At 39.9% G+C, this 27,781-nt stretch overlaps 1 protein-coding gene across 6 annotated transcripts; it reads right to left on the bottom strand.

The window, feature by feature from the left end:
• Positions 1 to 1,172: 1,172 nt before the first annotated feature.
• Positions 1,173 to 27,690, bottom strand: erc1a (ELKS/RAB6-interacting/CAST family member 1a). 6 transcript variants are annotated; one of them, XM_066649977.1, is made up of 20 exons: positions 27,543 to 27,690; positions 25,677 to 26,568; positions 18,334 to 18,711; positions 17,318 to 17,392; positions 16,539 to 16,694; positions 15,981 to 16,148; positions 15,516 to 15,683; positions 15,280 to 15,417; positions 14,491 to 14,631; positions 13,552 to 13,692; positions 13,069 to 13,262; positions 12,788 to 12,799; positions 11,448 to 11,535; positions 10,452 to 10,589; positions 7,168 to 7,328; positions 5,860 to 6,007; positions 5,105 to 5,206; positions 4,445 to 4,520; positions 3,184 to 3,364; positions 1,173 to 2,526 (listed from the first exon to the last, which is right to left on the bottom strand). In XM_066649977.1, exons 2-18 carry the CDS (start codon positions 26,361 to 26,363, stop codon positions 4,494 to 4,496), a joined length of 2,922 nt encoding a protein of 973 aa, XP_066506074.1. In that variant the 5' UTR covers positions 26,364 to 26,568; positions 27,543 to 27,690; the 3' UTR covers positions 1,173 to 2,526; positions 3,184 to 3,364; positions 4,445 to 4,493. The 6 variants fall into 6 exon arrangements, with proteins under 6 accessions (XP_066506074.1, XP_066506075.1, XP_066506072.1 ...); XM_066649978.1 differs by having other exon boundaries at positions 5,105 to 5,200; XM_066649975.1 differs by lacking the exon at positions 4,445 to 4,520.
• Positions 27,691 to 27,781: the final 91 nt, after the last annotated feature.

Raw genomic sequence — 27,781 nt, 5'->3', positions numbered from 1 at the left:
TATCCAATACATTATTTAAATGGGTTCGGTTGAATTGAGTAGTATGCATCCAGTATGGTTGTTCAATTGCTGCGCCGAAACTGTGGAATAGCCTACCATTACAGATTAGGCAGGCTTCTTCACTTTCGGTTTTTAAAACTTATCTTAAAACCCATTTTTATTCCTTGGCTTTCAACTCAGCATGAGACGTTTGTTTTCTTTTATTAATTTTATTAGTGTTGTTTTTATTTAAGTTATTTATTTTTCATTATTGGTTATTTTATTTTGTTTTAGTTTGTTTTATAAACATCTTTTGTACAGCACTTTGTTTTAACTGTTGGTGTTTTTTAAAGTGCTCTATAAATAAAGTTGAGTTGAGTTGAGTTTAAATAGTTCATTCAGTTTCAAACTATGTTTATTACATTATATAATAATAAAAATGACAGTACATTTGCGCCCTAACACTCATTGATTAGTTTTTGACTGATTTCGCACTGCTGAGTGGAAAAACAATAATGTCTAGTGCTTGATTGAAGAGATTGAATGCTATTGTTTTTGAATTGGGTTTATATTATATAATCTCTGAATGGAAGGTGAAGGCTGTGTTTAGTCTAGCTGTGGTTCACTGCTGATATGGCGCACCTGCATTAACATCAGAGGTTTCTCCTTTCACTAAGTGCATTACAATAGCCATGAGTCACTGCAAACTCTCCTCTACATCTGCAGCTGATGTGTGTTTGGAAAGTGGACTTTGTAGTAGGTTCATTTAAATGGAAATATGATAATAAAAGATTATGAAAGGTGACGTAAAGTCAACAGCTTTTGCATATATTTCTAGTAGCAAGATTTGACTAGACTGGGTGGAGTTTTATAGGTCTAATGGTAATTTAAATGGCTCTAGATGTGATAAATGGTGATTAAAACTTTGGAAACAAAATAGTGCCTCCAAAATTGTAACAGTTCAAGTGGAGAAACATCTTCCTAATTTCTAATGGAAGTTATTGCAAAAACATTTCATTCCAAGTCGTGTTAGGTCATTTCCTTTTGTCCAGTACTCATGACACTGATGATTGCAAATTATAAAACTATGAAAAACAGTATTAATGGAGATACAAGATTTTGCCTCAGTAGTGTTCATTGACCCAACCTTTCATTTTAAAGTGTAATATGAAATATGACATTTTTAATAAAAACACAGAGAGTGAAAACACTGATAATACATATTTATATACATACACATTTATACAAAGTCAGAATGCTCATACCCGTGTCTTTTCATCTTTTATGTGTTATATCTTTTGTAGTTTGTTTTCTGAAGAGAACTATCTTATTTTCAATACACAAAGACAATAGGCCACAAATGCAACATAAAAAATTACTGCGAGAGAGAGAGAGAGAGAGAGAGAGAGAGTGATATCTCTGTTTATGAGAGGACATAAAGCCAGCAATGTGCTCTCATAAAGCAGAACTCTAGATACGATGATACAATGATAAGTTGGAGCCTATTTTATTGAAAGAGCTGCTACAGTGGACCTCTGTGCTTCTTCTGCTTTTACAGAGAGTAATAACACTTAAACCCCACAGCCACCTCACGAGAGCTGGATGACTCCATCATTAGCACTACAAAATAGTTTCACACACATTATATTTGTCTATTGATTTTTAGCAGCTGTTTAACGTCTGGATTAGGTGACATGTACAGTACCTGATTTTGCACCACGTACAGAACGTGGTGAGATGACAGATCTCTCGACACAGATGATGTTTATGGATGTGTCCTAAAGGTTTCTCTCAGGTCAGTATTGTCAAAAGAAGTGTACAACCAGCAAGGAAGAAGTGCAAGAAGGTAGCTACCTAAACTCGGGCTCCAGATGCAGCTGTCAAATTAGCTTTTGACTTTATACAACGGTTTGGCATTCGGTTTACTCAGAAATGTTTACATAGCACCACCACCATCAGGTTGCTGGACATTCTAAGTCTGGAATCAACCATGATGACATTACACAGTAATCAAAATATAAAATGAAAAATTGCATTCACAATTCAACTAACACTGCTGAATCTGACAGCTGCATCAACAACCATATAGTCCCAACAAGGGTATGTGGCCCATTATTTATTCTTCTTTTTACTTTTAATTTTATACTGGTGAATCCAGTGCCCCCAGTATCTGAACATCCTCATTTATCTAGGAGTTGGTTCTGAGCAATGACTTCTATCCATAATATGTACAGGTACAGATTAAGTTGATCAATAGAATCAGTTTACAGGTCCTTCAGCTCAGTGAACTCCTGATAGAAAATCTCTAGGCTAGGACTTCTAAGACCAGGAGATGCACTATTTTAGGCTTGTTGTGATTCTGAGGCCATAGGATAAGAGCAGAGAGAGGAGAGGCAGAGAAATCGAGAAAGAAAAATGAAGCTGGAGAGAGGAGGGTCAGATCACGGCTGTTGGCTTCTGGAGGATAGGCCCATTTACTGCTGGTCGTCAGAAGAGTCCAGGCCACGATCACAGCGTCCGTCTGACTCTCACCAACCCAGATTCAGACTAAGTGAAACCAAGAAGATGAGTGAGTTATGCATATTCTACATCTCCATGATTTTAGTCTTTATAATATGACTAGGCTTATAACTTTAAAGGGACTATAAAACTGGAGAAACTACTTCTCAACCAAGCATATCAAAATGCATATTTATACTTTATTCCAGTACCTGGATTGTAAAATGGGGCACATTGTAAACTAAATTTTCATGGCAGTAAAATGCATGTTATGAAAAAAATATAAAAATATATATTTAATATAATTAGTATTAATATCTATATAATCCATCTGGAACCCACACGGAATCACTGAGCACAAGGTAGGAACACACACAAGACCCACCACAGTGCCAAAATACTTCATAATGCTCCAAAATAACACAACTGCATATGTGGAAACTACACGTGAAGCAGCTTATTTTTAATTTATTATGGCTATGATGTCACAACCATGAATACCTGTATAAGCTCCTGTTGAGCCTACAGCAGTTTAACCAGTATTCCCACTGAAGTGAGATGGAGATTTGTCACAGTGAAACATCCAAAGATACAAAATTGAAAGGCTTTATATGAACCCTCATTTAAACTATCCACGCATTATCAAACAAAAAATATTATTCCTGGAAAAAATATTGCTTTTTCAAGTAAAAAATGCAGTGTTACCAATAACAGCTGGTTTGTAGGCACCATCTGAGTGTCCTTGGTCCTTGTTGTGGTGATAAATGGGCAGGGTTGTCTCTACAGAAACAGATGGGAGGTGGGTTGGGTCCTCTCTGGTTATACAGTATGATCAGTTGGCTAATGTGGAGCTCCTGTGCACTGTAGCTTTCCGCCCAGGTTTAATCTGCACACCACATACAGTATTATTCACACACGCTCCATGATCACAGAGTGGATGATCCACAACCACCACAAATAAACATTTAAAAATATTATTATTCACATGCATTAACATCATCTACATTTGTCGATCATGAAAGCATCCTTTAAAGACAGACAGCATCATTTCTAAACAGACGACACTACAGACCATTCAGGATGCTTATTGACGAGACAAAGCATGTTAGCATGCATTTTAACATGCAAACCCATGCTTTTGGACAGTAGAAACATGGCAAAATCAACTGGGTCTAATGCACATTTTGGGTGGCAATAACAAACGTATATTTGGAAGGTTGTGCCTTGTTTTTTTAATTCTTCAAGGACATTTGAACTTGTTTTATTCATTAATCCTCATGTTAAAACTGGTTCCTTTGTTTTATTGTGTCTTATTGTATACTGCAATTAAATTTAATACATCAAAGCCTTTCAAAGGATTTAAATGCCATGTTTTTGGCACACAAATAATGAGTGCTTCCTTTATTATACCAGCCACACTTTGTCCATCCTTAGCCACAATGACAGAAACACCACTACAATACCTTTAAAGGACAAGCGTTTAACACGTCTACTCCATGACTAATGTAAGCTGTACACTTAATTAACACAAGTGAGACAAATTTGTTTTGATGTGGGGTGAATGAAAGGCAGGAGAATGGTTCATGCAGATCCAGAGCATTACTGCACCACAAAATGAGGAGAGTGTCAAAACTAAACAAAAAGGGCAATGAGATATAAAGGAGGCTATGTCTTAGCAGCACTGAGATGTAATTTTGAAACATCGGCACTGTGTATATTGCCAAACCATAAAAGACCACTTGATATATTCTGGAGTGAACAGAGACTTTGTTATGTAATATTATACGGCAGTAAACTGGTAAGAATTACAAAATTAACCAGAGTTTACTGCCCCTCAGGGCGGTGATTAGTGCTGCTATGATGTAACCCCGAAATCCCACACAGGAGCTGGAGCTGGAGCAGCATGGGAAGGAAAAGGAAAAGGGCAGCTGAGGTTGATTTTTACATCCATCAAACAAGTGCTCACCCTCCTAAAAGAAAAAAAAAGAAAAGAAAAAAAAAGGCTGCCAGATCGGCTATGCCCAAATGCCCTCCTCATCATCCTATTGGTTAAGATGGCGGGGATTTTGCCAAGTGCAGCATGGAAGAAAAGATCCGGTTAGTATGCAAACAGATCCAGATAGAAGTGACCAGGAAGTGCAGACCGAGGCACCTCTATGACTTCATGTTATTGGCTAAATAAAGATAAAACATTTCCTAGATCTGAACTTAGGGCCAACTTCTACTGACATGAGTAAGAGTAAGATTCATAAGGTTCATGGTTCATAAAGAGATGAGTCTGCATTAGAGTTGGGGTCAGTTCCATTTCATTTACAGTGGTAGGAGAACTGAACTGGAAATGGACACTCCACAGCATCAACAGAGCATCCCTTTCTAATCCAAATTCTATCCCAATTGCCTTCAACAAGCAGCAGTTGAATGAAACTGACCCCAGCTCTGATGAGCAGTCTGGTGCCCTTATAAGGCTTGCTTCTATGAATGTGAAATAGTCTATTTTGTGTCAACATTTCATATTCAGCCACATTAACACGTGTTAAATATTAAATTTTAAAGGGAAACAAGCTGATGACCGTGATAAGGTACAATGATTAAATGGAGAAAATGTGCCAGGGTGCCAGAGGGTGACCTGATCAGGAGATTTTGGAGGCTTGTGATTGGTTTGGTCTGGTGGAGTTTTCAGGTGACCATCGTCATAATTATCTGCCATTAGCTTCATCCGGTTCTGTGTCTAGGTGAAAAGAGGAGGCGCAGATGTGAGGGGGAAAAAAAACGGAAGTATAGCAGAAGGAGGACAGGAACGGGCAGAAAAAGAGGTGAGGAGGAGAAAAGAGGAGGGCAAAAGCAGACAAACTGCATTAGAGGAGAATATACAGAATAATACAAAGCACTCTGTATTGGTTTTGAGTTGCTTAAATGATATATGAGATATAAACGAGTTTTAGTTACTAGACTGATTTTGAACAAAAGCTTCCTAACTGCTAACAGCGCCCAACTGTGAAGAAAATGGATAATCCCCAGCCTAAACGTGTCTTCAGTAATCATAATTCTTGATTGAGGCTTGCTTGCATGATCTGTTCATATTTCAAGTGAAAATAAGTAAACTCATCTTCAACAAGGAAAAGAAATATGGTATTTATCTAATGTCTATTGGCCAGCTTCTATTTATTTTCTGGGGAAAAAATAAAACTGAACAAATGTAATGTTTTTATTTTCAGTAATCGTACATTAAAACATTTGGAAGTGTGCACTAGTGAATGTAGTGTATACATGTACTTTACTTAGAAAATCTTATTTTGATGGGGTGAGCCTAAACATTTGCACATGACCACATAATCACAAGGCCACAGTCTCTCTGCCACAGCTCTGTGACACACTGCATACCTGCTGTTTGAGCTGCTGCACCAGACGGTCCTTCTCCCTTCGCAGCTGGGCCACTTCTTCTTGCGTCTTCTTTTTTTTGGAGGAGGATAGCTCCAGCAGGGCAATATTAGCATCTTTCTCACTGATGGCGGCCAGCAGAGCCTCCTGTCTATAGGGGAGAAATACTATCACTTAAAAAGGGTGCAAGTCAAATGGCCCTTGAGTACTATTTCCCCTTCAGCAAAGGACAGTTATTCTGAAGCTGTGGTGTATCTTTGGGAGTTCACTTTAAAGTATAGAGTGCCTCTTTTTCACAAATATAAATATAAATATATAAAATATAAATTTTCTGTGCACATAATGGTCAATGAATACACTGTTTATGCTCCATTTTCTAAATATCAGAAGGCTGACGGTTTCCCATGAGCCAGACAGAAGCGAAGAGACAGAAATAGATGAGAGCCATGTGTGTGGTGACTCATTCTCTGCCTACCATATCACTGACCCTGGGTCATACATATGTAATCTATGTTGAATAAAACAATGTTTGGTACTGCTTTAAAACATGTTTTAAATGAAGTGGTGAACCATTATTATTATTATTATTATTAGGTACACCTTGTTTTAACCCAAAACAAACTGACTATACAATGTACACATTATTAAATAAAACATACAACCCAAGAATACTACAGATTGGAAAAATGATAAAACAAATATGTACATCACTAAAAATACAAAACTGGTATATTATTAAGAGATTATTTTTCAGTCGAATTTTTTTCAGTTGTTTAAGATATTTCTGATGAGATAAGATGACATCAGCTGCATTATGAAAGGGAAAGTCAAAGGAATGGACTGGACTATAGCGACACTGGAGGTTCAACAAATTCTTATTTATTTGAATACGCAGAAAGGAATGAAGAGGCATTTGTTCTGATCTTTGATTTGTTTGTATGTGAGACATATTCATTATCTCATGCACTGTGAATGTGGCTCCAGCTCAACTGGCTGTTTGTAAACCTTCTCCGTTTACGATCCAGTCTGCTTTCAATTGTTGGCTTTATGTCACATGTTGACATGTGCAATGCTGGAGACTAACTGTGATTCTGAGTCTGCTGAGGTCCACTAACTTTCTCTTTTACAAGCCTGACTGTTTTGCATCAGTTTCCCCATTGTTGTTGTTAAGTGGTTTTACGGTGCTGCTTGACTCATTTTGCAGTGGCTCAACCAAATAACTCCCTGTTTCAAGGAAAAGCTTGAGGGCTAACAACCCTCTTACAAACCCCAACAACATTAGTGCGTCACACTGCAGAGAGAACAACTCACTTCATCTCCAGCACCTCCTCCAGATGCCTCCTCCTCTCGGCCCTCAGTGTGGTCAGATGGGCCTCTTTCTCGGCCAGAGACTGCTGGGTGGACGACATCTTGGCTTTCATGGACTCCAGCTCCTGCTTCACTTTCTCCATTGCTCCGAGCAGCTCCTCCATCTGTTTATAAAGCAGAAACACCAGCTGGACAAACATTCTTGATATGGCATTGTTCAGTTTGGTACAGCTTGTGATGGTATAACTATTTTCTGTTTATCAAAAGCAAAGAGCCACTGAGAACTGGAGCTTTTTTTAGGGTAATCCAGTACCCATACTCAACAAGCAGGCAACATAGGATTAACGTAGGATACATAACATAGGTTACATGTACAGTCATATGCAAATGTTTGAACAGCCCCAGAGGTATATAACTGATCGAAGTAAAAACAAGTTAACTCATTCTATTATTCTATCAAACCGATCTTTCTGGAAATTTTAGTTTAACAAAACATCTAATTTAATATAATTATTTATAAAAATATAATGTAATGCAGGTAGTGTGGCTGTCACACAGCTCCAGGGATCTGGGGTTGTGGGTTCGAGTCCCACTCCGGGTGACTATGTGAGGGGTTGGTGTGTTCTCCCTGTGTCTGCGTGGGTTTCCTCCGGGTGCTCCGGTTTCCTCCCACAGTCCAAAAACACACGTTGGTAGGTAGATTGGTGATTAAAAAGTTTCTGTGAGTGTGTGTCACCCTGTGAGGGACTGGTGCCCCCTCCGGGTTGTGCTTGTGCCCAGTGATTTTGTGTAGGCGCCAGACCCACCATGACCCTGAACTGGATAAGTGGTTACAGACAGTGAATGAATGAATGAATGTAATAATTATTAATATTAAATTATTTTATTGCCCCCTCCAGGGTGTGTTCCCACCTTGCGCCTATTGATTCTGGGTAGGCTCTGGACCCACCGCGACCCTGAACTGGATAAGCAGTTACAGACAATGAATGAATGGATGAATGAATGATTAAAATAATTTTATTTTTATATTAATTCACAGTAACTGTGAATTAACATATACAAAAGATTTGTTAGGTTATTTTCACAATTTGCTCAAGGTCCCTATCCAGGGTGTATTCCTGCCTTGCACCCAGTGATTCTGAACATGAAGATTTTACAGAAGATGGAAGAATGAATATGCCCAAACGTGTGCATATGATGTAACAGGTGTGACTGAAATAGACAAAGCTGTGTAAGAGTGTGATTATGTGTAAGAATGTGTATTTCTAACTTTCATATTCATATCAAAATTAATCAATCGGACCTTTTTTAAATGCACGCCTTCTACTGAGAATAGCACTAAGCTCATGTAATGATTCTCAGGTCTGTTAAATACTGAGGTCTGGACATTTGAATACACATTCCAGTGGTCAGTAAGTGTACCCTATCACAACTGCATTGTGATAAACCAAGTTCACATTTATTTATAATTTCATGATATGCAAAGATTAATAAGGACACTAAAGTGTCACTGATGCAAAATACAATAGCATCCTTTATGGAGCAGTCTCTAAATGTGGGCGAGTATTTGAGTAATAGCGCCTCTTGGGGTGCAATACATAACTGTGTGTAAGTGAGCATGTACACTGATCAACCATAACATTATGACCACCTCCTTATTTCTACACTCACTATCCGTTCTCTAAGTTCCACTGACCACACCAGAGCACTTTTAGTTTTATTATTACTATAGTCCATTTGTTGCTCTGTATACTTTATTTTCCCACTTTTACTCTATTCTTCAGTGGTCAGAGCCTCCACAGGATCATCACAGAGCATGTATGATTTGGGTGGTGGCTCATTCTTAGCCCTGCAGTGACACTGATGTGGTGGTGGTAAATGTGTATTGTGCTGGTACGAGTGGATCAGACACAGCAATGCTGCTGGGGTTTTAAACACTGTGCACTCTGTTATACCCACCTACCTTGTAGGTCTGCCTTGTAGCAACAAATCCTTGACCTGTGGGGCTCATGACCATTGAAGAAAAGGGTGAAAGTTGGCATACAATGTATACAGAGCAACAAATGGACTCCAGTCTGTAACTGTAGAACTACAAAGTGCTCCTGTGGACAGTGAGTCTAGAAACAAAGAGGTGGTCATAACGTTATGGTTGATCTGTGAATGTAAGTCAGTGAGTGAGTGAGTGAGTTACAAGCAGATGATTTAATGCATCTAATACAGAGATCTGTTGTTAAAGGATATAGATTATCATTCCCTTTTCAGTCCTTGAATATATATTAGGGAAACTGAAGGCTACCACCCTGCAAACTCTGAAATAAGAACCAGCCAGTTTATTTGTGGGCTGCCAAGGTCAGAAAATATAGGATTCAAGAAGCTAGTCCATTTTAAATCATACTCTCTAGAATCATACTTCAACCCCATCTGATCATATCAATCACAGCTCTAGTCCTGCTTTTGTGAGTGCAAATGCAGGGTTAAACCATGAACAACAGCCAGAGCAGAAAATAAGAAACTGAGCATACACATGAAACCGTGTGTAGCAAAGAAAGAAACCAAGAAAACCAAAAAAAAAATGGCTTTGGTGCCCTAGCTTCTCACTGCTGCTTGTTTGGGGTTAAGGTGAGCAATGGCTCCTTATCATTTAATGTAACATTCATTCATTCATTATCTGTAACCACTTATCCAATTCAGGGTCGCAGTGGGTCCAGAGCCTACCTGGAATCAATGGGCGCAAGGCGGGAATACACCCTGGAGGGGGCGCCAGTCCTTCACAGGGCAACACAGACACACACACTCACACCTTCACTCACACACTCACACCTACGGACACTTTTGAGTCGCCAATCCACCTACCAACATGTGTTTTTGGACTGTGGGAGGAAACCGGAGCACCCGGAGGAAACCCATGCAGACACGGAGAGAACACACCAACTCCTCACAGACAGTCACCCGGAGAGGGAATCGAACCTGCTGCGCCACCGTGCCGCCATTTAATGTAACAGACATTGGTATTTTGAACACAGCATATCACACATGGGTAACACACCAGGGAACTGTGTGAACCTGTGGAAATTGCGTTTAAGTTAATCACTTTTAAGATAAAGAAGGAATTTTGGGTTGTCTTTGAACTAGGTTAATTATAGAATTTGTAAAAATTATGCTCTGAAGATTCCAGAGAAAAATGCCCAGATCACAAATCCAACAAAACATGTCATTTGACCAGGGGTGTTCGAACCTTTGCACATGACTGTATACTCAGTGAGACTGACTCACTAACGGACACTGACCTGTTTCTCCTGATGGGTGCGTGCTGCCTCCTCCTGAGCCAGCACCATCTCTCTCTCAGCCGTCATCTGTACGCTTTCTCTCAGAGCCTCCTCCAGCTCCTCGATCCGCTCAGACTTCAGCCGCAGAGACTCCGGAGACTGATAGAGCACCAGCAGGGGGAAATCAGAATACAAATACAGCCATTCAATTACATTACCATTCTTCAGGAAATGCACTGTAACACACACACACACACACACACACACACTAGTGAACACTAGGGGGCAGTGAGCACAAATGCCAGGAACGGTGGGCAACCCTAGTCCAGGGAGCAGTTGGGGGTTAGCTGCCTTGCTCAAAGGCACCTCAGTCACGCAAACAATACATCCAATATATACTAGTACACCAATGATTACAATTGAACAAATAAATATGTGGACCATTTTGTAATTAAAACATTCACAATGCACTGATATATTTTACCATCATAGTGAAATCATCTGTGTGCAAAATCAAACACCCATGGTCAAAGGACATGTTTTGTTGAAACATAAATATGGCAGTTGTCTACAAATTGTAATGCATATTTGCTAATATGATTGGACTTTGTTAGCTAACAGACACCCATATTCACTAGCTTTATGCTGATTCAAGGGGAGAAGGGGAGAGATGGCCATACTACTCATCCAGACAAAGCTAGGTTAGAGTGGCCTTAATGGGACTGAAATCACCAGGTGAAAGGGCCAATGTATAGATAGTGCCACAACCTTTGCACTCACACTTTTTCTGTTTCTGAAAAACATTCTCAAATGTTTGTTTTTTCAGTGTCTGAGAGTTACAATGTGCAGATGTATTTTCTTGTTAAAGGCTAATGTATTCATTTTCACTATTATTTATTAACTTTTATTTTCCTTCGGGGATTACACGCTCTGTTTCTCTATGTATTCTGGAATTTCTGAGCCTTTTCTGGTTCAGATTGTTTGCTACTTCTTTCTGTTCTCTGGTCTGCTTCTGACCTGTTGCGGGGCGTCGCTGGTGTTTCGGCCCTTGCTGGCGGGCTCCCTGTGCTTTCCAGCGGGCTTCTTCCCCGGCTCCTTCATCTGCCTGTAACAGCAAAGGGCATAATGACTCTGAATAACTGCTTCCAGAGGAAAACTTTAAACACTTACACACTTAGTGTTCCCAGGATGTTCCCTCCTCGGCTGCACTCTTCAAAAGCCTCTGAAATGTAACTGATGGTATGTTGCAACACTTTTGGGAAATGCAGTCCAGTGCAATGTGTACATCGTTTCTGCATTGGTGACTTAAACAAGCACATGAGTACTGTTCTGTTTATTACATCTATAACAATGTCATAAAATTGAATTACTCAGATAATCACATCCTGCTGATGGTACATTAGGCCATAATTGTAAAAATGTGTATAATAATAATTAAGAGTATTGTCTCACAAGGCTGAACCATATGCATTATATTAATAACAAAATTATGTACTATAAAATATGTTTCAGGGGGTTTTTAGCCAACAAGACCCAACATATCCATTGTTTGGATATGTTGTCAAGGCTAGAAGCTTAAAAGCTTGGGTTCCTGTATTGTCATTTCAACAGCTCTGTGTTATCAGCTTAAAATTTCCCACTTAAAATGTCTTCAGCCAACCTTTACTATATATAGTAAATACTATATATACTATACACCACACATCCAAATTTTTGTAGACACCATGTCTACTAAGGGTTATTTGTGATTTAAAGTTCACCCCCTAACATAGGCATTCTGTGCCCAGTTTTTACAATCTTCATAAAACAAGCATTGACAATAGTGTGGGATGCTCTGGAGCAGCCACACACCAGCCTAAGATCAACAAGCCTAAAATCGAGTATCAGCTAGAGATAAAACCCCACAGCACTGGGGCTGTTTAGCAGTAGAACTGTGTTCTCTGGAGAGATGGAGCTTCGTCCAATACATTTGGGATGGTGTTTGGGGTTTAACCTTACGAAGTTGGTACCAGTCCTCACTTCTCAAAGCCTTTTCAGAAGACTAAAGGCTTACAGGGCTTGTTTTATTAATACCCTCTTATTGGTACTCTTAATTTTAGAAGACATATCAGCTAAGCAGGTGTCTGCAAATGTTTAGCCATGTAGCATATAGTTAAACCTGCAGCTCCTGTGTTTTGAAAACTGCATACTTTTAAATTACAAAGGTTGAGAAAACAAAATAAACCATTCAGCCCTCGCTTCCCATTGCAGAAGCTATTTTTTCCTTATGCGTGTTATTGGCAAACTTTTGAATAATGTCTCTGTGAAATTAATAAATGAATGTAGTTTGTTAAAATGTACAAACTGTGTCTACTAACCTGGAAGCCACACTAGGTGCAGAATGTCGGGTGAAAAGTAAAAAGAAGGGAGACAAAAGCAGAAATTCAAATGCCACTCAGTGAGAGCAGAAACTTAAAAGTGGTTTAAAAGAAAATCACAAGGGGACAACACCATTCAACAGAAAAAGACAGATAACGTTTTTGACAATGGCACTTTCACATTGTAGTTAAAGTGGAGAAAATATGTAAATATTTTGAAGCTGACATTTAACAGGAATGTCAACATGAGCTGAACGAAATCAGACTTTGAAACATCTGACCTCTCCAGCTCATTGATTTTTCTGTCCTTATCGTTCTTCTCGTTTTCCATCTGGCGCAGGATCTCCAGCAGGCGGTCCACTTCAGCCTGGGCCTTCAAAGACTCCTCTCTGTGCCTAACCACATCAGCCTCCAGAGAGGAGATTCGCTCAGAGAGCTCAGAGTTTGCCTGTGCTTCAACTGCTGCGTTTTGGGCCTGAAAGTGATTGTGGTATTAATGGCATAACTATACATAAATGTGCATCTATTAATATATTAAGTAGCCTTTATGAAATCATCTGTGGATACAGACTTTCATTCCTTATGCCTATAATTTTACAATGTTTATATATTGTTTCACAAATACTAAGTAAATAATGAGAATTAGGACATGCAAAATTGCTTTGAGTGTTAATCTATACACGCAATAGTATCTGTAACATTATAACCTTCCAATATATCTATAGTTATAACAACATTACAAGAGTCATGACTTTATCTCTCACCCTCTTTAGCTGGTTTTCCAGTTTGGAGCACTCTTCCCTCCTTTGCTCAAGGGCAATCTCCAGAGATTTCAGTTTGGAGTCTTTCTTTAGTCCTGACGAGGCTAAAGAGGATGCATGTTCCTTGAGGTCAAGTAGTGAAGTCTGAAATAACAGTAAATATTAGTTTACTGACAAATTGAAGTGGGATTTAAAGTTTCAAGTTGTTTATTAACCCTAGTCCAAGAGTAAAGCTAACTTCAGCTGTGTTCTTATTATCTGTGTCATACATGGACAAATAACATGGCTAATTTCCAATGGCCTACAGATATTTTGCCCTGGTGGGTGTGGCCAATTTGCTCCTTTCCATTTTTTTGTGTAGAACCCTGTGTCCATCAGGTAAAAAACACAATAGCAACTTCTAAATCTGGGTAGGTGCTTTTATAATAATCTCAATTCCGTATTTTGAACATTTGAACATTTATAAATGCACATGCAAAATGACTATAAATACATGATTTTGTGAAGGTCACACAAACATTATATTACATTGTGTCAGTAGATCTGCCCCTTAGTCTAGTCTTTAGTCTGTTCGTAAGAACCTAGCCTTTATTGTCTGTGCACGGCAACTGCCGACAAATGTGCATTAAGGAGGCATGACAATTTATGTTGGCACATTATTGCTAATCTGTTTGGACAAGCTCTAGGTTGTCCCATCATTTCAGATAGCTGTGTCTCAGCAGGCTTTGGCAGGTACATTGCTGTGACTGATTCCGTGATGTCTGAAATAGCATGACTGCTTTTCATTACAGTGTCACTGCATGAGCAATCTACTCAAAATATTTAAGGTGTCATAATGTGCTACTTGAGGATTTATAAACACCATTAATACCATATATTGGTCAGAGACTAGCCTTCAGTCTCGGCTAAATCTACTATCTCTCTATGTTAATTAACGCTCACCTCTCGCTCTGAGAGGTCACCCTGCAGTAAGCTCACTTTCTCCTTCAGCTCTTTCAGCTCCTTCTTGCTGCTGTCTAGCTCTTCTGACTTCTCCCGCTCCTCCCGGTCACGCTGCTCTTTCAAACGCTCAATAATACGCTCCTATAACCAACAGAAGACAGTCTGAGGTGAGGTTGGTACAGAGATATTAATGATTCTGTTAATTTAGGGAGGAATGTCTAGGTTTTGTGTCATTGCAGACCATCACAGAGATTTCATGGAGTAGCACTAAGCATCATGTCCGACCAAACTCACTATAGGACAACTTTCTATAGTGGCAAGCAGCAAAATTAGCACAAGCAGAAAGTAAATAGCACAATGCTGCTCTGGTTATGTTGTTAAAATATATAGTAGTAGCTAAATTATAACAATATTAATAAGTTGGTACTTATACATTTTATTTTGTATTAATATAATTCATAAACCTAAAGGTTTTTAATGAATTTCACTGGAATGCCTATCTGTGTTATTTTAGTACATCTAGCTAGGCGCATTATGTTGCACATCCCAAATCCAGACCAATGCATTAGTCAAAACTCATGTAAGCTCCAATGGCTAAGTAGGTGAACCACAAAAGAAAAAAAGAGTACAGAGAATGTGCTGTGTTTCAGAATGGATCTGTTACATAAATGGATTGGATTGATTATTTTTGCTGATATTAGCCTGACACCTGGTATAAGATCAGTTTCATGTCTGATTTGAGCTGAGTCTTCTGCCTTTCAAAACAGACTCTTTTGTTGCAAATCTCACCTTCTCAGCCAGTGAATCCTCCAGGGTAGTGAGAACTGTATCTGTGTTAGAAGTGTCTGTCTGCAGAGACTTCACTCTTTCTCTCAGGCTGCCCATCTGCTTTTCTTTGTCCCTCAGCTGTTCCTGGAGGTTCTCAATCTGGCAAAACCAAGCATAAAATCCCATTCACATCAAATGCAAATCAAAAGACTTAGCAACTGCACAAACTACACTGGCTCCTAAAGTCAGTTCCTAACCTTTTTCTGCAGCACGTTGATTTTGCGCTCTTTGACGTCCAGCATGTCCTTGAGGTCATGGATCTCTCCATTGAGTGTGCTCTTTTCCTCTGACATGTCCTGGATCTGTTTGCTCTTTTTGTTCAACAGGGTCTCTTTCTCTTCCAGGCGCAACCTTAATGCATCCACCTGGGAGGTGATTTTTTTCATTATACAACAAGAAGAGACAAGATTAAAGATTATTTTATAGAATACACTGGATAGCCTAATATAATGTAATCTTAGAAACATAATGAATAGCCAAAAATGAGCATATGCTGTAATGAATGTACTATTCTGTAGCATTCCAATACTGATAATTTGAGATGCCGCTTCAGATCCAAACATCATGACAACGGAAATGCAGTAATACACCCCATAACTTTTGCAGCCCTATGAGGAATTCCATTTGATGAATGTAGACCACACATTAAAGCAGGCTCTCACCTCTGTCTGTAAGATGGCAGCACGCTGCTCTTTGGCAGTCAGAGACTCTTTGAGCACCTCAATGTGCTGTTTGCTATCAGAGAACTGGTTGGTCAGGGTCTCCAGTTTGGTCTGCAACCCGAGGAGCTGGGTGTCCTTCCTGGACAGGTCCTGCTTCACCTGGTCCATCTGAAACACAGGAAATGTTCATATGCACATCCACTACAAGTGATTTTAACACATGCATTCGTGCAATAACACTAAGTGCAATAACTGGAAAATTATTAGCAGAGTTCATGTGTTTTTCATGAGAGACAACAGTGGCAAAAGTGCATATGTTTGTACATGATTTAGAAATTAGATTGCATTTAAAATTCTCCTATTTAATGAGATTTTCATGGCATTTATGAACACATATATACCAGTAAAAACTGTCTAATGCTGGAATTGTGCATAAATAAGCAGAAAATGTATGTCCCAGTATTTATGTTTAAAAGGGTTTGCTTATTTAACATTATTTAGGCCAAAATGCAAAAGTTGCTGTCAGATTACAGTTGTAAAACAGGAGCTGGGCACTACCTTGTTCTTCATAAACTTGGTGTGGTTGCGGTACACCTCCATCTGCTTGACCTCCTCTTGTCGCTCCTCACAGCTGAGCATGCTACTGGAACGCAGCATCATCACCTGATCCTCTAACTCCCTGAGGCCCCGCTCCAGAGAGTTGATCTGGGAGTCCTACAGACACAAACAAAAGCCACATCGCATATCCATACTTGGAGGACAAACATAAAAATGATATTTTGTGTAAATCAGAATGTTAGATTGTAATCAAGGGCAATAAAGACCTGGGGGTGTAGGATTCCTGCACTGTTTGGTGACAGTCCTGCTCATAAAAACTGTAAGTTTAATGACAACTGATCTAATCTGTCTGAGGGGTAAGTTGTAGGTTTACAGTTACTGACTGTAGCTCATTGGTTGTTGCAACATTTATAAGCTAGCTTTAGACGGTCCATCACAGCATAATAGCAACAGCATATTATTTTGGGTATGGTTCATTTTCTGCACATCACTGACATGAGGGTAGGTGTAGGTGTGTGTGTTTGTGTGTGTGTGTGTGTGTTGTTATTTTAACACACACCAGAATCACAGTTATGGTGAGAATGGTCCTATCAATCAAAAGTTGTGGAATAGAGGGGTGGACTAACACTACATTCTCTTAGCGATTCAACGATTTGTTTAATACACTTTTGATGACATAAATTCACCTGAAACAAGCCTTTTACAATAACTAACCACTTAACAAGATGATTTATTCATTTTTTAAATATTAAACATATGCTTCTGGCACACTGTGATACCTTCATCTCGATGACGGTTTGCAGAGCTTTGGTTTTTGTAGACTCTGGCGTCCCCTCAAGGCGACGATGCAGCTCCTGGAATAAGAGGCACATGTTTGGCACGTTGTTCACACCACTGCCAGAAATAGAGCTTTCAGATGTGTCATCAAACCTTTAGGGGGAACTGTGCCTGGGCTTCGGATTTGGCGCAACACTCTATTGCTCAGCTAGAGTCATGAACAGCGCGAAGCACAGTAAGAGCAAACAATATTCACTGGAATCTATTTCTAATGTGGATTTGTTTTTGTTTTCACAGGATAACAGACATCATGTGTTTTATATGAAAACGAAGTGATGCAATAATCTGGTATACTGATTTCATCCTAATTTTGGGTCTTGATGTTCCCAATTTGTCAAATATCTTACATTGTATGAGGACATATACGTGTATACTAAAATTCATCACCCATCTGCAAACATTAAAAGTCCCTAGTGGTAGTGGAGAGTTTGTGCCCCCTAGGGGATAGGGTGAGGTTATGCTAGCTATCGGCTTACACTAGTTACCACTGAGTGTTAAAATATTCAATATAAAATAGGCCCTGTTTATTACATATTTTACAAACAATATCAGGAATGAATATAATAACTTGCTTTTATTTATGACCTTCATTTATATCTTTGTTTCCTCTAGGCTGTATTAAAAAGATTATCCATCCAGAATGAAAGTTTTAACCATACTTTGATTGTAAACATGCATATTTGTATATTAGAACAGAAAGTTGGAAGTTGGAAGTTAAGCACTAAGTGTTTTCCCAGGTTGTAAACACATAAGTAAAACAGATAACTTTAAAGTTTGGACATTACTGTAATTATACATAGGATAAGACAAAAATAGCCTATGCCAGTCCATAAGGCCCAGCTCCCTCTTTTCCTACCAGTAACCAACATATTGCCAGGTCTTCATGGGGGTCATAAAGTTAAATAGATAAAAAAACGAAGATGGATTCATTTATGGTTAAAAAAAATGGGTCACTCACTTCTCGCAAAGTCACCATTTCCTTATCACGCTGCTCCAGCAGGTTCTCCAGGTGATGGGCGTGCATCTCTGCATCGGCCAGGCGGCAGGTAAGTTCGTGGTCCTCTTCACTGGCCTTGGTGGAAGGCCCTTTGCTGTGCAGCATTTCCAGCAGCTTCTTGACGGAGTCATCTCGCGCGGCCAGGGTCTGCCGCTGGGTCTCCAGCCGCAGCTCCATCTCCTCCAGCGTGCGGCGCAGCAGGAAGAGCTCCCGAGCCTGCCGCTCTTGCTCCTCACTTGGCTCACAGGCCAGTGGCTCACCTGGAGGCTGCAGCAGCTGGTTCAGATCCCTCTGGATACGCAGCTCCGCCTGGAGAGCCTGCACAGTCGTCTGGAGGTGCTGCCATGAAGAAGACAGAAATGAGAGGTAAATGACAAAGATTTGGAGCAAGAATCCATGAAAGTATAGAGATTCATTCCAAGATAATGGCAGCTGCTACTGTGCAATCATCCCATAGTGCAAAGATAGCCAACAAAATATTATTAATATCTCTGGAGTTTTACCTATACACCAGTGAAATCATATGGAGATACAAAAGGACACTCCACTTTTAGTGGGACCTTGAGATTTCAACAAAGTCTCTACTGTGCTCAGACTTGCTAAGAGAGGTTATCACGTTTATTTGCAGTTAAACTATAGACATGAACTCAAAGGATTCTCATCCAACACTAAGAACGTTCTCAGTTTGAAGCTTTAAAAAAACTTATCATTTTGTTCTGGGCTCAAAAGCATCTCATGCCTCCTCTGGTCTATTTTGGAACTGGGAAAACTTGAAATTTTCCTTTAAAATGATCCACGGTAGTCAATCTGGCCGAGTGTCCGATATATTAGACTTATATCAGGATCACAAAGATCACTTATGAATTATAATTAATTTATGAAAAAAGTCGGATTCCTCCTTTTTTCTTTCTGTTTTATATGTTTTGTGCACTATGCTCATAACTCCAGTCCTAGTTTGACTTCATTAACAGACACAAAAGCAGTATTTTCATGCTTAATTACATTTTCATGTTTGCAATGGCTTATCAAGTTCAGGGTCCGAAGTCTACCCAGAATCACAGGGCGCGAGTATTCATACTCGCCTGGAGGGAATACACCCTGGAAGGAGTACCAGTCCTTCATAGGCCATACACACTCACACATTCACACCTATGGACACTTTTGAGTAGCCAATCCCTCTACCAACATGTGTTTTTGGACATGCAAAGAAGATTTTTATAAATGTAATGCAACATCAATGAAGTCCAGGGCACCCACTGAATGTGTGAGGAGGAGGCAAGAAGGGAGAAGAAATTCTTACATTTTGTAGCAGCAGTGAGTTATCTTTTTCCTAGCCAGAGTAACTCGGAATGTGTTTAGTTTGTGTTTATACTTTTCGGCTAGTTCCCATGGCCTGGGCCAAATAAGAAAATGACACATTGTTACAGTTTAATCCTGGCTTGCTTATTGTTCACACTGACAAATGTAATAAAGTATTTCTATCGAACCCCAGAAAGAATAGCTATTGAGATAGCAGGTTGCAGATAATTCTTTGTGAATACAGAGAATTGCTATCATATGAAGATTAAGGAAACCGTTCATTAAACCAGACTGGAGTTTGGTTTTTAACCACATAAAATTATATTGGTCATATTTATCAGAACTGTTAGCATCTTAAAATCTGTATATAAACTACATTATCCTAGGAGAACAAGGCATGAAATCTACATTAATTATGCACATATATTGTTTGCTTTTTGAAATTGTTTGGACATGGTAAAAAAACAATGAGGCTTGTATATTTGTACAATATACTCTCAGCACTTTGTGTACTTTGTGTTATCTAGAGGCCACATTAAAAATTGAATAATAGGTTCTGACTAAGCTTAAATCCCTAGAGTCATATGGCATGTTTGCTGAGTTTCTACAGTGCATGTGTGTATCTCTCCACAGGAATCTCTTCCTCCCTCCTGGTCAGAATAAAGGAATATGAAGAATAGCGTGTTCCCAGAAGCGAAGCATGCGTAGGTGTTGGTGGCAGATGCAGGATGTCTGTAGAGTAGTGAGGCGGAGAGAAGGGAGGATGGAGCCCCCATGTGGGCCATCTGGAAAGCCTACTTTATTTACAACACACTGAAGAACTCTAATTTCATTCTATACAGAAGGAAAGTGGAGAACAGGTTTCTTCTGTGAAAAAGGATATAATAACTACACCATTGGTTTAAATTCTTTTTGCAGTGGATGTTTGTCAGCTGATCATTTAAAGGAACAGTCACTGAAACTGGTCGCTCTGAACAGGTCAAAGTGAGAACAGTGCTGTTTTGTTTTGTCCTTGTTGTATTTTGACCAAAGCACATCACACTTTTCATTAAGTGTTAAAAAAGTGGTGAATTTGTCCCCTTTAAGTCCTTTGACTGTTTTTCTATTTAAAGAACTTTGTTTAATGATTGGATTAATAATATTTCCCACAGATAGTTTCCATAGATAGTTATTCCATCTTTATAAATATTACTAGGGAATGTCGTCATGTGCTTGACATACACGTAGGCTGTGTGCAAAAATAATACCCCAGTCACATAAGGTGTCACCAAACAGGATGACATTTGTCTGCTTCATATTTAAGAGAACCTTCCCCACACTGCATTCTCAGCAGCAGCTGAACAGAAAGTGAACAGCAGTTATTAAGCAATTGCGTAATCACATACACACTCTGTTACAAGATTCAGGATCGTAAGGTCTAATTAAGCTTAAATAAGCATGCTGCTTTTGGCCAAGTGTTACCACACACAACATGTTACTAATAAATGCAAGTAAAGAATGTCTCTGAACATTTCTGTGTAATTTGTAGCATGAGTAGTATGACAATACATATTACACTGAATTACACAGCCATCATTAGCTCTCTGCGCTACACCCCTTCATCTGTGTGTGTGGCAAGACAGCCATGTTGCTGTGAATCACAGTTTGAGGCTAATCACTAAAATGAGAGGGGTCTGTATACTGCAGTGGAAGGGAGAGGGGGACTATGGCAACACTAAAGCAACAAAAACCCATCTTAGCTGGGAGGGTAATTAACCCGACAGGCGTTCAGGAGGACTGCTAAGAAAGCTGCAAACGGCCATCTTCAATTAGCAGGAAAAGAAGTGCAGAGACATATTGCTCGCTGAGACATTAAGACACATTCACGCACTTTTGTGTAGGCAGCTCTTCAAGCATCAGCTCATCAGCAAGTTAAACTCAGCAGGAGCAAAATGGCCATTTTAGGACCAGCCCATTACCGTCCTTTCACAGTGGTGGACAGCTTTTTCACACATTTTGACTTTTGAGTCAGTTTCCTCTCCCTCTGTGAGTAGATTTGGCTCATTTCTTTCAAACATTGGCCTGAGGTTTCACAACAACTTCGATGATCATCTAAACAGAATGTCTGGAAAATGAATAAAATACTGCTCACACCTCTGAGAATAATGTTCTCATAAATAAAAAGTATCTGCAAAAACAGATCACGTGGAAGACAGTTTAATAGCAAAGCAAATTCATCAAAATCTCCAGCAGCTCCCTTCAACAAATTAGACTCTGAAGTTATATACAATTTATCAATGACATCATGAGACACCACCTGGTCCCCCCATGAGATGTAGTTCGTTTAGGACTTGTGTGACAGCTCAGGGAAGACAAAATGCTTAGTCTCTTGCAGTTATTCATCAATTCATTCATTCATCTTCTGTAACTGCTTCATCCTGATCAGGGTAGTAGTGGTTCTGGAATCTGTTTGGTTTCATTGAGCAAGGAAAGACCAAACCATGTCCATTGCAGGACACAACACACTCACCCAGTCACTCACTCACTCACTCACTCACAGCTGTAGAAATGTCACACTATGGGAGGTAATCAGAGAATGGGGAGGAACCAGATGCAATTGTTTCATTAAATGTTTTTCGTAAAATAATGAAATGTCAACTTTCCAGTTTCCACATTTTATAAATATATCCGAATCAACATCAGTAGCTAGGTACACAGAAAACATCAGATATCAACATGGACCTATAAATCCCACAATGTTCTTCCCTACTAAGAGAAAATAAATTACTTTTCAGTACTTCAAGGACCAACCACCTAACATAAAATGATGAAAAATATACGTTCAGCAATAGTTAGGAGAATGATGCTCAGTGCATGGTATTTTTGCTGTTTAAAACCTACCAATGGTGTTCAAATCATGTACCTAATACTTAAATATAATCCAGTAATATAAAACCGGTTTCATTAGGTTAGGTCATTTGAATTGTGTTCCTGTATTAAATTATAAATTATGTACTAACTGATGTGGCTGGATGATTCAGCGTACTCTGTGTTCTGAGCAGCTTACTCTGCTAATGACATCTATTCAGTGTGTGACAAAGACAATCGCTGTGGAATTTCAGAATTATTTCTGTATAAAAATCTTCCTGACTTTTATAAACCTTGGGAAGCAAACAACAGTGTATTGTGGTTAACTGTGCTATGCTGAGTGCTGCGAGATCATAAACATTTATCAGCTGGAATGTGCAAATCAATGTAATCATTTTGAGCTCATTAGCAATGCTGGAACTGTCAACTTAAATCTAGCTTATTTTTATGATGTTCTTCTTTCCACAGAAGAACATCATAGGAGAGCGTCCAAAAGAACATTTCTGGGAGGTGTTATCATTGTGGTGTTATCATCTGTAACCGCTTATCCAGTTAAGGGTCACGGTGAGTCCGGAGCCTACCTGGAATCACTTGGCGCAAGACAGGATCACACCCTTTAGGGGGCGCCAGTCCTTCACAGGGCGACACCTATGGACACTTGAGTCGCCAATCCACCTACTAACGTGTAGCTGTGTGATAACATTACCATGTCATGTATTTAAACAAAAATCCTCCAACATCAAGTATAATTTCAGACCTTAAAAACAGTGGGTTCAATCAATCTAGCTGCATTGTATCTCAGTGTCTCATCTCAGAAAAATATTCTGTGTTTTAAACATTAAAAAGTCTATATTTGTAAGTGGGATTACAGAAAAGCAAATAATTTCTAAGAGTGAGTTTTGTAGAGACTGTAGAAAAATAACCATAAAATCAAAAGCGAGACACACAATGAAAAATTCATTCATTCATTCATTATCTGTACCCCTTATCCAGTTCAGGGTCGCGGTGGGTCCAGTGGGCGCAAGGCAGGAATACACCTCGGAGGGGGCGCCAGTCCCTCACAGGGCAACACACACACACACATTTACACCTACTTTTTTTTGAGTTGCCAATCCACCTACCAATGTGTGTTTTTGGACTGTGGGAGAAAACCCACGCGGACACGGGGAGAACACACCAACTCCTCACAGACAGTCACCCGGAGCGGGAATCAAACCCACAACCTCCAGGTCCCTGGAGCTGTGTGACTGCGACACTACCTGCTGCGCCACCATGCCACCCACACTAAAAAATGAAAAACGTTTATTTAATAGCCATTTTGACAAACAATTATATAAATGTAAGGGCTGTCTCTAATATTAGCAGAGTGCAATATGTCTTCCAATAACAAAGTACTGTCAGCGGGTGAGTTCTACACCAGATGACAAGGATAACATATTCAAATTCATTTTTTCATTACACAAATCTGTTTACCAAACTCAGTTTCCTAGCCATCAAAATTTAATTCCTTCTAAGCGCACGTCCATGTTTCATCTCCATGGCTAACACTAGCATAGGATATATATGATGGCTTATGCAGCCATTAAACTAATACAGCCTTTAATCTCTAAGCCACAATTATACCACATAAGAGGATAACAGCAGACACAACTTACTGCATCCAAATGCAAAGAAGCTACACATTTCACACACACTCTTATGAAGAGCTTGGCTTAAGATTCACAACAAACACAAACACATAAGGACAAATACGGTAGAAGACATGGTTGACCTAGAAACATTTGCCAGCTAAACCATTTCCTACATTTCTTCACAAAAATACAAAGTGACAAAATATTCAGAAAATTGTTATGTTTGGATGACATCATTTTATAGAAATATTATTCACTTCGTTTGGACATTTATAGAAGCAGATTCATCTAAGCCTTCTTCTGAAATCAAGTGTATTACTAGGCAGGTTGTCACCCTTTTGATTAAGTAACAGCCTTAATTCTTCTTGAATGCTTTGAATGAAGTCATAAGGGGTGTTTAAGTCTGGACTGCGTTCTGAAGAATACAAGATACATTTACATTTATCATATATCAGGCACTGTGAAACACTGGTGCCCCCTCCAGGGTGTGTTCCTGCCTTGCGCCCAATGATTCTGGGTAGGCTCTGGACCCACCGCGACCCTGAACTAGATGTGGTTACAGACAATGAATGAATGAATTAATATATCAGGCATAAATACATATTCCTACGCCAATCAACTACAGAAATAAAGCCACTGCCTTGTTTCTGCATTCATTGTATTTTTCATCAGCTCCACTGACCTCACAAGTACACTTGGTGGTTCTACAATTACAGAATGTAGTCTATCTATTAATTTCTAATAATATTTATTAATAAGCTCTGCATAATTTGTTCCTCATTTCTCCATTCACCCAGTTCTTCAAATGGTCAGGACAGCACCATCACAGATAAGATTTGATTTGGGTGGTGGAATCATTCTCAGAGCTGCAGTGATACTGGTGGTGTGTTTATGGTGTGTGGTGCTTGTATAAGTGGATCAGACATAGTAGTGCTGCTGAAGTTTTTAAAAAAGTGCTAACTATTAGTCCACTATATTAAACATACCCACCATGTTGATCCACATGGTAGAAGCAAATCAGTTTTATGTACATCTTTTGTAAGTCATCCTCTAGTTCATCATCAGTGGCTGCAGGACGCTGCACACTGGATGCTGTTGACTGGATATTTTTGGTTAATGAACTATTCTCATTCAGCAATGCTGTGTCTTATCCAGTTGTACCAGCGCAACACACATTGACACACCATCACTACATCAGTGTGAGTGCAGCGCAGAGAATGATCCATTAACCAAATAATAGCTGCTGCAGTACAGAAGGCTAACAGGTAAAAAGAGGCTAACAAATTATGCAGAGTAACAAGTGAACTACATTGTGTAACTACAACATGCACCTGTATGTTAAGCTGAGAATGTTATAAATGATAAGATAAATGATAAGAAATAATTATGCCATTTGAAACAATGAAACAGGGAGCAAGTCATTACCATTTTGTTTGCACTGAAAAGGCAGTTTTTCTTAAAATACAACAAATATTTAAACCAGACACGCACACACAGACCTATATGCATATTTATGAGCCTCCTCACCTGAGTCTCCTCCTGGACTGCACGGTACTGCTCCTTCCACACAGCCACCTTGGATGCCTCGTCCTTCCGCAGGGCTCGCTCCTTCTTCAGCTCAGGGCTCCAGAAGGTCTTGATGGAGCTCATTGAGGAACTGAGCTTGCTCTCCTTAACTTCAACCTCCTTTCGCAGAAGCTCATTCTCCCTTAAAATCTCCTTCAGCTGCGCCTGGAGCTCCATTATTGTGTTGTCACGGGCCTGGCGCAGGGAGTGCGGGACAGTGGAAGCGGCATGTAGTTCGGCACTGAAGCCCATGGAGTCAGTGGACACGGCAGGAACCATGGCCATGTCTGGGGTGCTTCCCATGACCGTCCCTCGCACACCATATGGGATGCTGCCTCCAAAACGTCCAGTGGCCGTACCACTCTTGGGGAGGTCTGAGGATGTGGCCAGGGCCACTTCATTATCGCTCATGTACATAGGGCCAGAGGTGGCGTAGGCGGCATTGAGAGACTGGATGTTCTCCATGGAGAGGGTCTTGCCTCCAGAGCCCCCAGGACCACCCCCACTGCCCCCCATGCTGTTGGTGCGGCGGTGGCCCATTCGGGGTGAGCGAGGCAGCCTCGGAGAGCGACCAGAGTTGCCCTGATTGGCCCGGCTCCCACTGTGATTGGCGTCCATTTTGCTCACAGAGCGGGAACTGCCGTACATTTTTGACAGGCTTCAAGCTGAAGACAGAGCAGAGGAGACGGCAGCAATTTCTAACACAGCACACAAGCTGTCATTAACAAACCCTCATCTCCCTCTTGTGTATAGGCGTGCCTCCTGGTTTTCTATTCACACCAGGATGGGGGCTTCTCTCAGCCAGGCAAAGACACCCTGTCTTTTGTGGCTAGCGTGGAACACTTACTGTGACCTGTACAATAAAAAAATAAATATAGAAAACAAAAAAGCACAGCCTTAGTGTGACAAACTGACATAAGAGCATAATATTTATTTAATCGTAGCTTGATGGCAGCTTTCCCTTTCTCAAAGGACATGGGTCACATGTTGTCATATGGGTCACAGGCAAAACAAAAAAACAGCCCACACCTGGGTTACAGATGGCGTCCTCTGAACAGACAAAGAAACATCTTCAAATATAAGGGATGTAATTAATATAAAATGGTTATTACAGTTAATAGGCCTATTATACCCATTTACATTAACACAGTCACTAACAGTAGCTTCAGTGACTCTACCTTTAATAAATGAAGGGTTTAAATCAACAAATAAGTTATATTCAAGACCACTTTTATATCTTATATTACTGGAAATGGGCTTTACAGGCACATAAATACATTTCAATCCAATTAGTAAATATTCCATAATATGATAAGATATGAGAAGCAAAATGCAAAGTGTGTTCCATATTTTTCGGTCAAACCAATCACACCCTCCTTGACATACATCCATAAAGCACCAAGTGAAGGCTATGAGAAGAAAGGTGGGGTTACACCATATTCACAATGTGCTCATGGTTCAGCAGGCTTCAATAACCAAGACCATCATACTACCACAACAGTTGAGGGTTTGACTACTTAAAGTTCACGCCTGTCCTTTTTAAACAGCCCAGAACATCGTAAATGTATCCGTCTTGTGTTTTACAGAGCGCCTAGCACTAAAAGCAGACGAGCCTAGCTGCAATGGTTCAGCAAGCTCCCCCTGCCCTTCTCCACCACAGCACTGCTCTCACATTATAAACGCTCCCCTTTTTAAAAGAAACTCGTGAAAATGAGAATATTTCAAACAACAATTAACGTCTACAGTCGACGTTATTTCCCCTGGACGCGAGCTACACGGTCAATTCATTCATCGCAATTTCGTCTGAGGAGAAAAAAAACGAATTACCATCTGTGGCTTTATTCCGATTTGGTCAGTAAACGAAGAAAAAACGAAGACGCCTCTGCAGCTGTCTGTCCACAACGTAGGAAGAAGAAGAAGAAGACTCCCGTCTATTTTCCTCTATATTGCTTAGGCATTTTTCCATTTGCAGACATTATCAGCATCCCTTTGCCAGAGCCGGAGGGCTTGGGTGACGTCACGCCCACGCAGCTCTGCGCGCTCCCGATGCTCGTGTCCGCGGAGCT

The sequence above is a fragment of the Hoplias malabaricus genome, chromosome 17 (assembly GCF_029633855.1).
Source record: "Hoplias malabaricus isolate fHopMal1 chromosome 17, fHopMal1.hap1, whole genome shotgun sequence".
NCBI lineage: Eukaryota > Metazoa > Chordata > Actinopteri > Characiformes > Erythrinidae > Hoplias > Hoplias malabaricus.
This window is presented reverse-complemented; position numbering and strand designations above follow the sequence as displayed.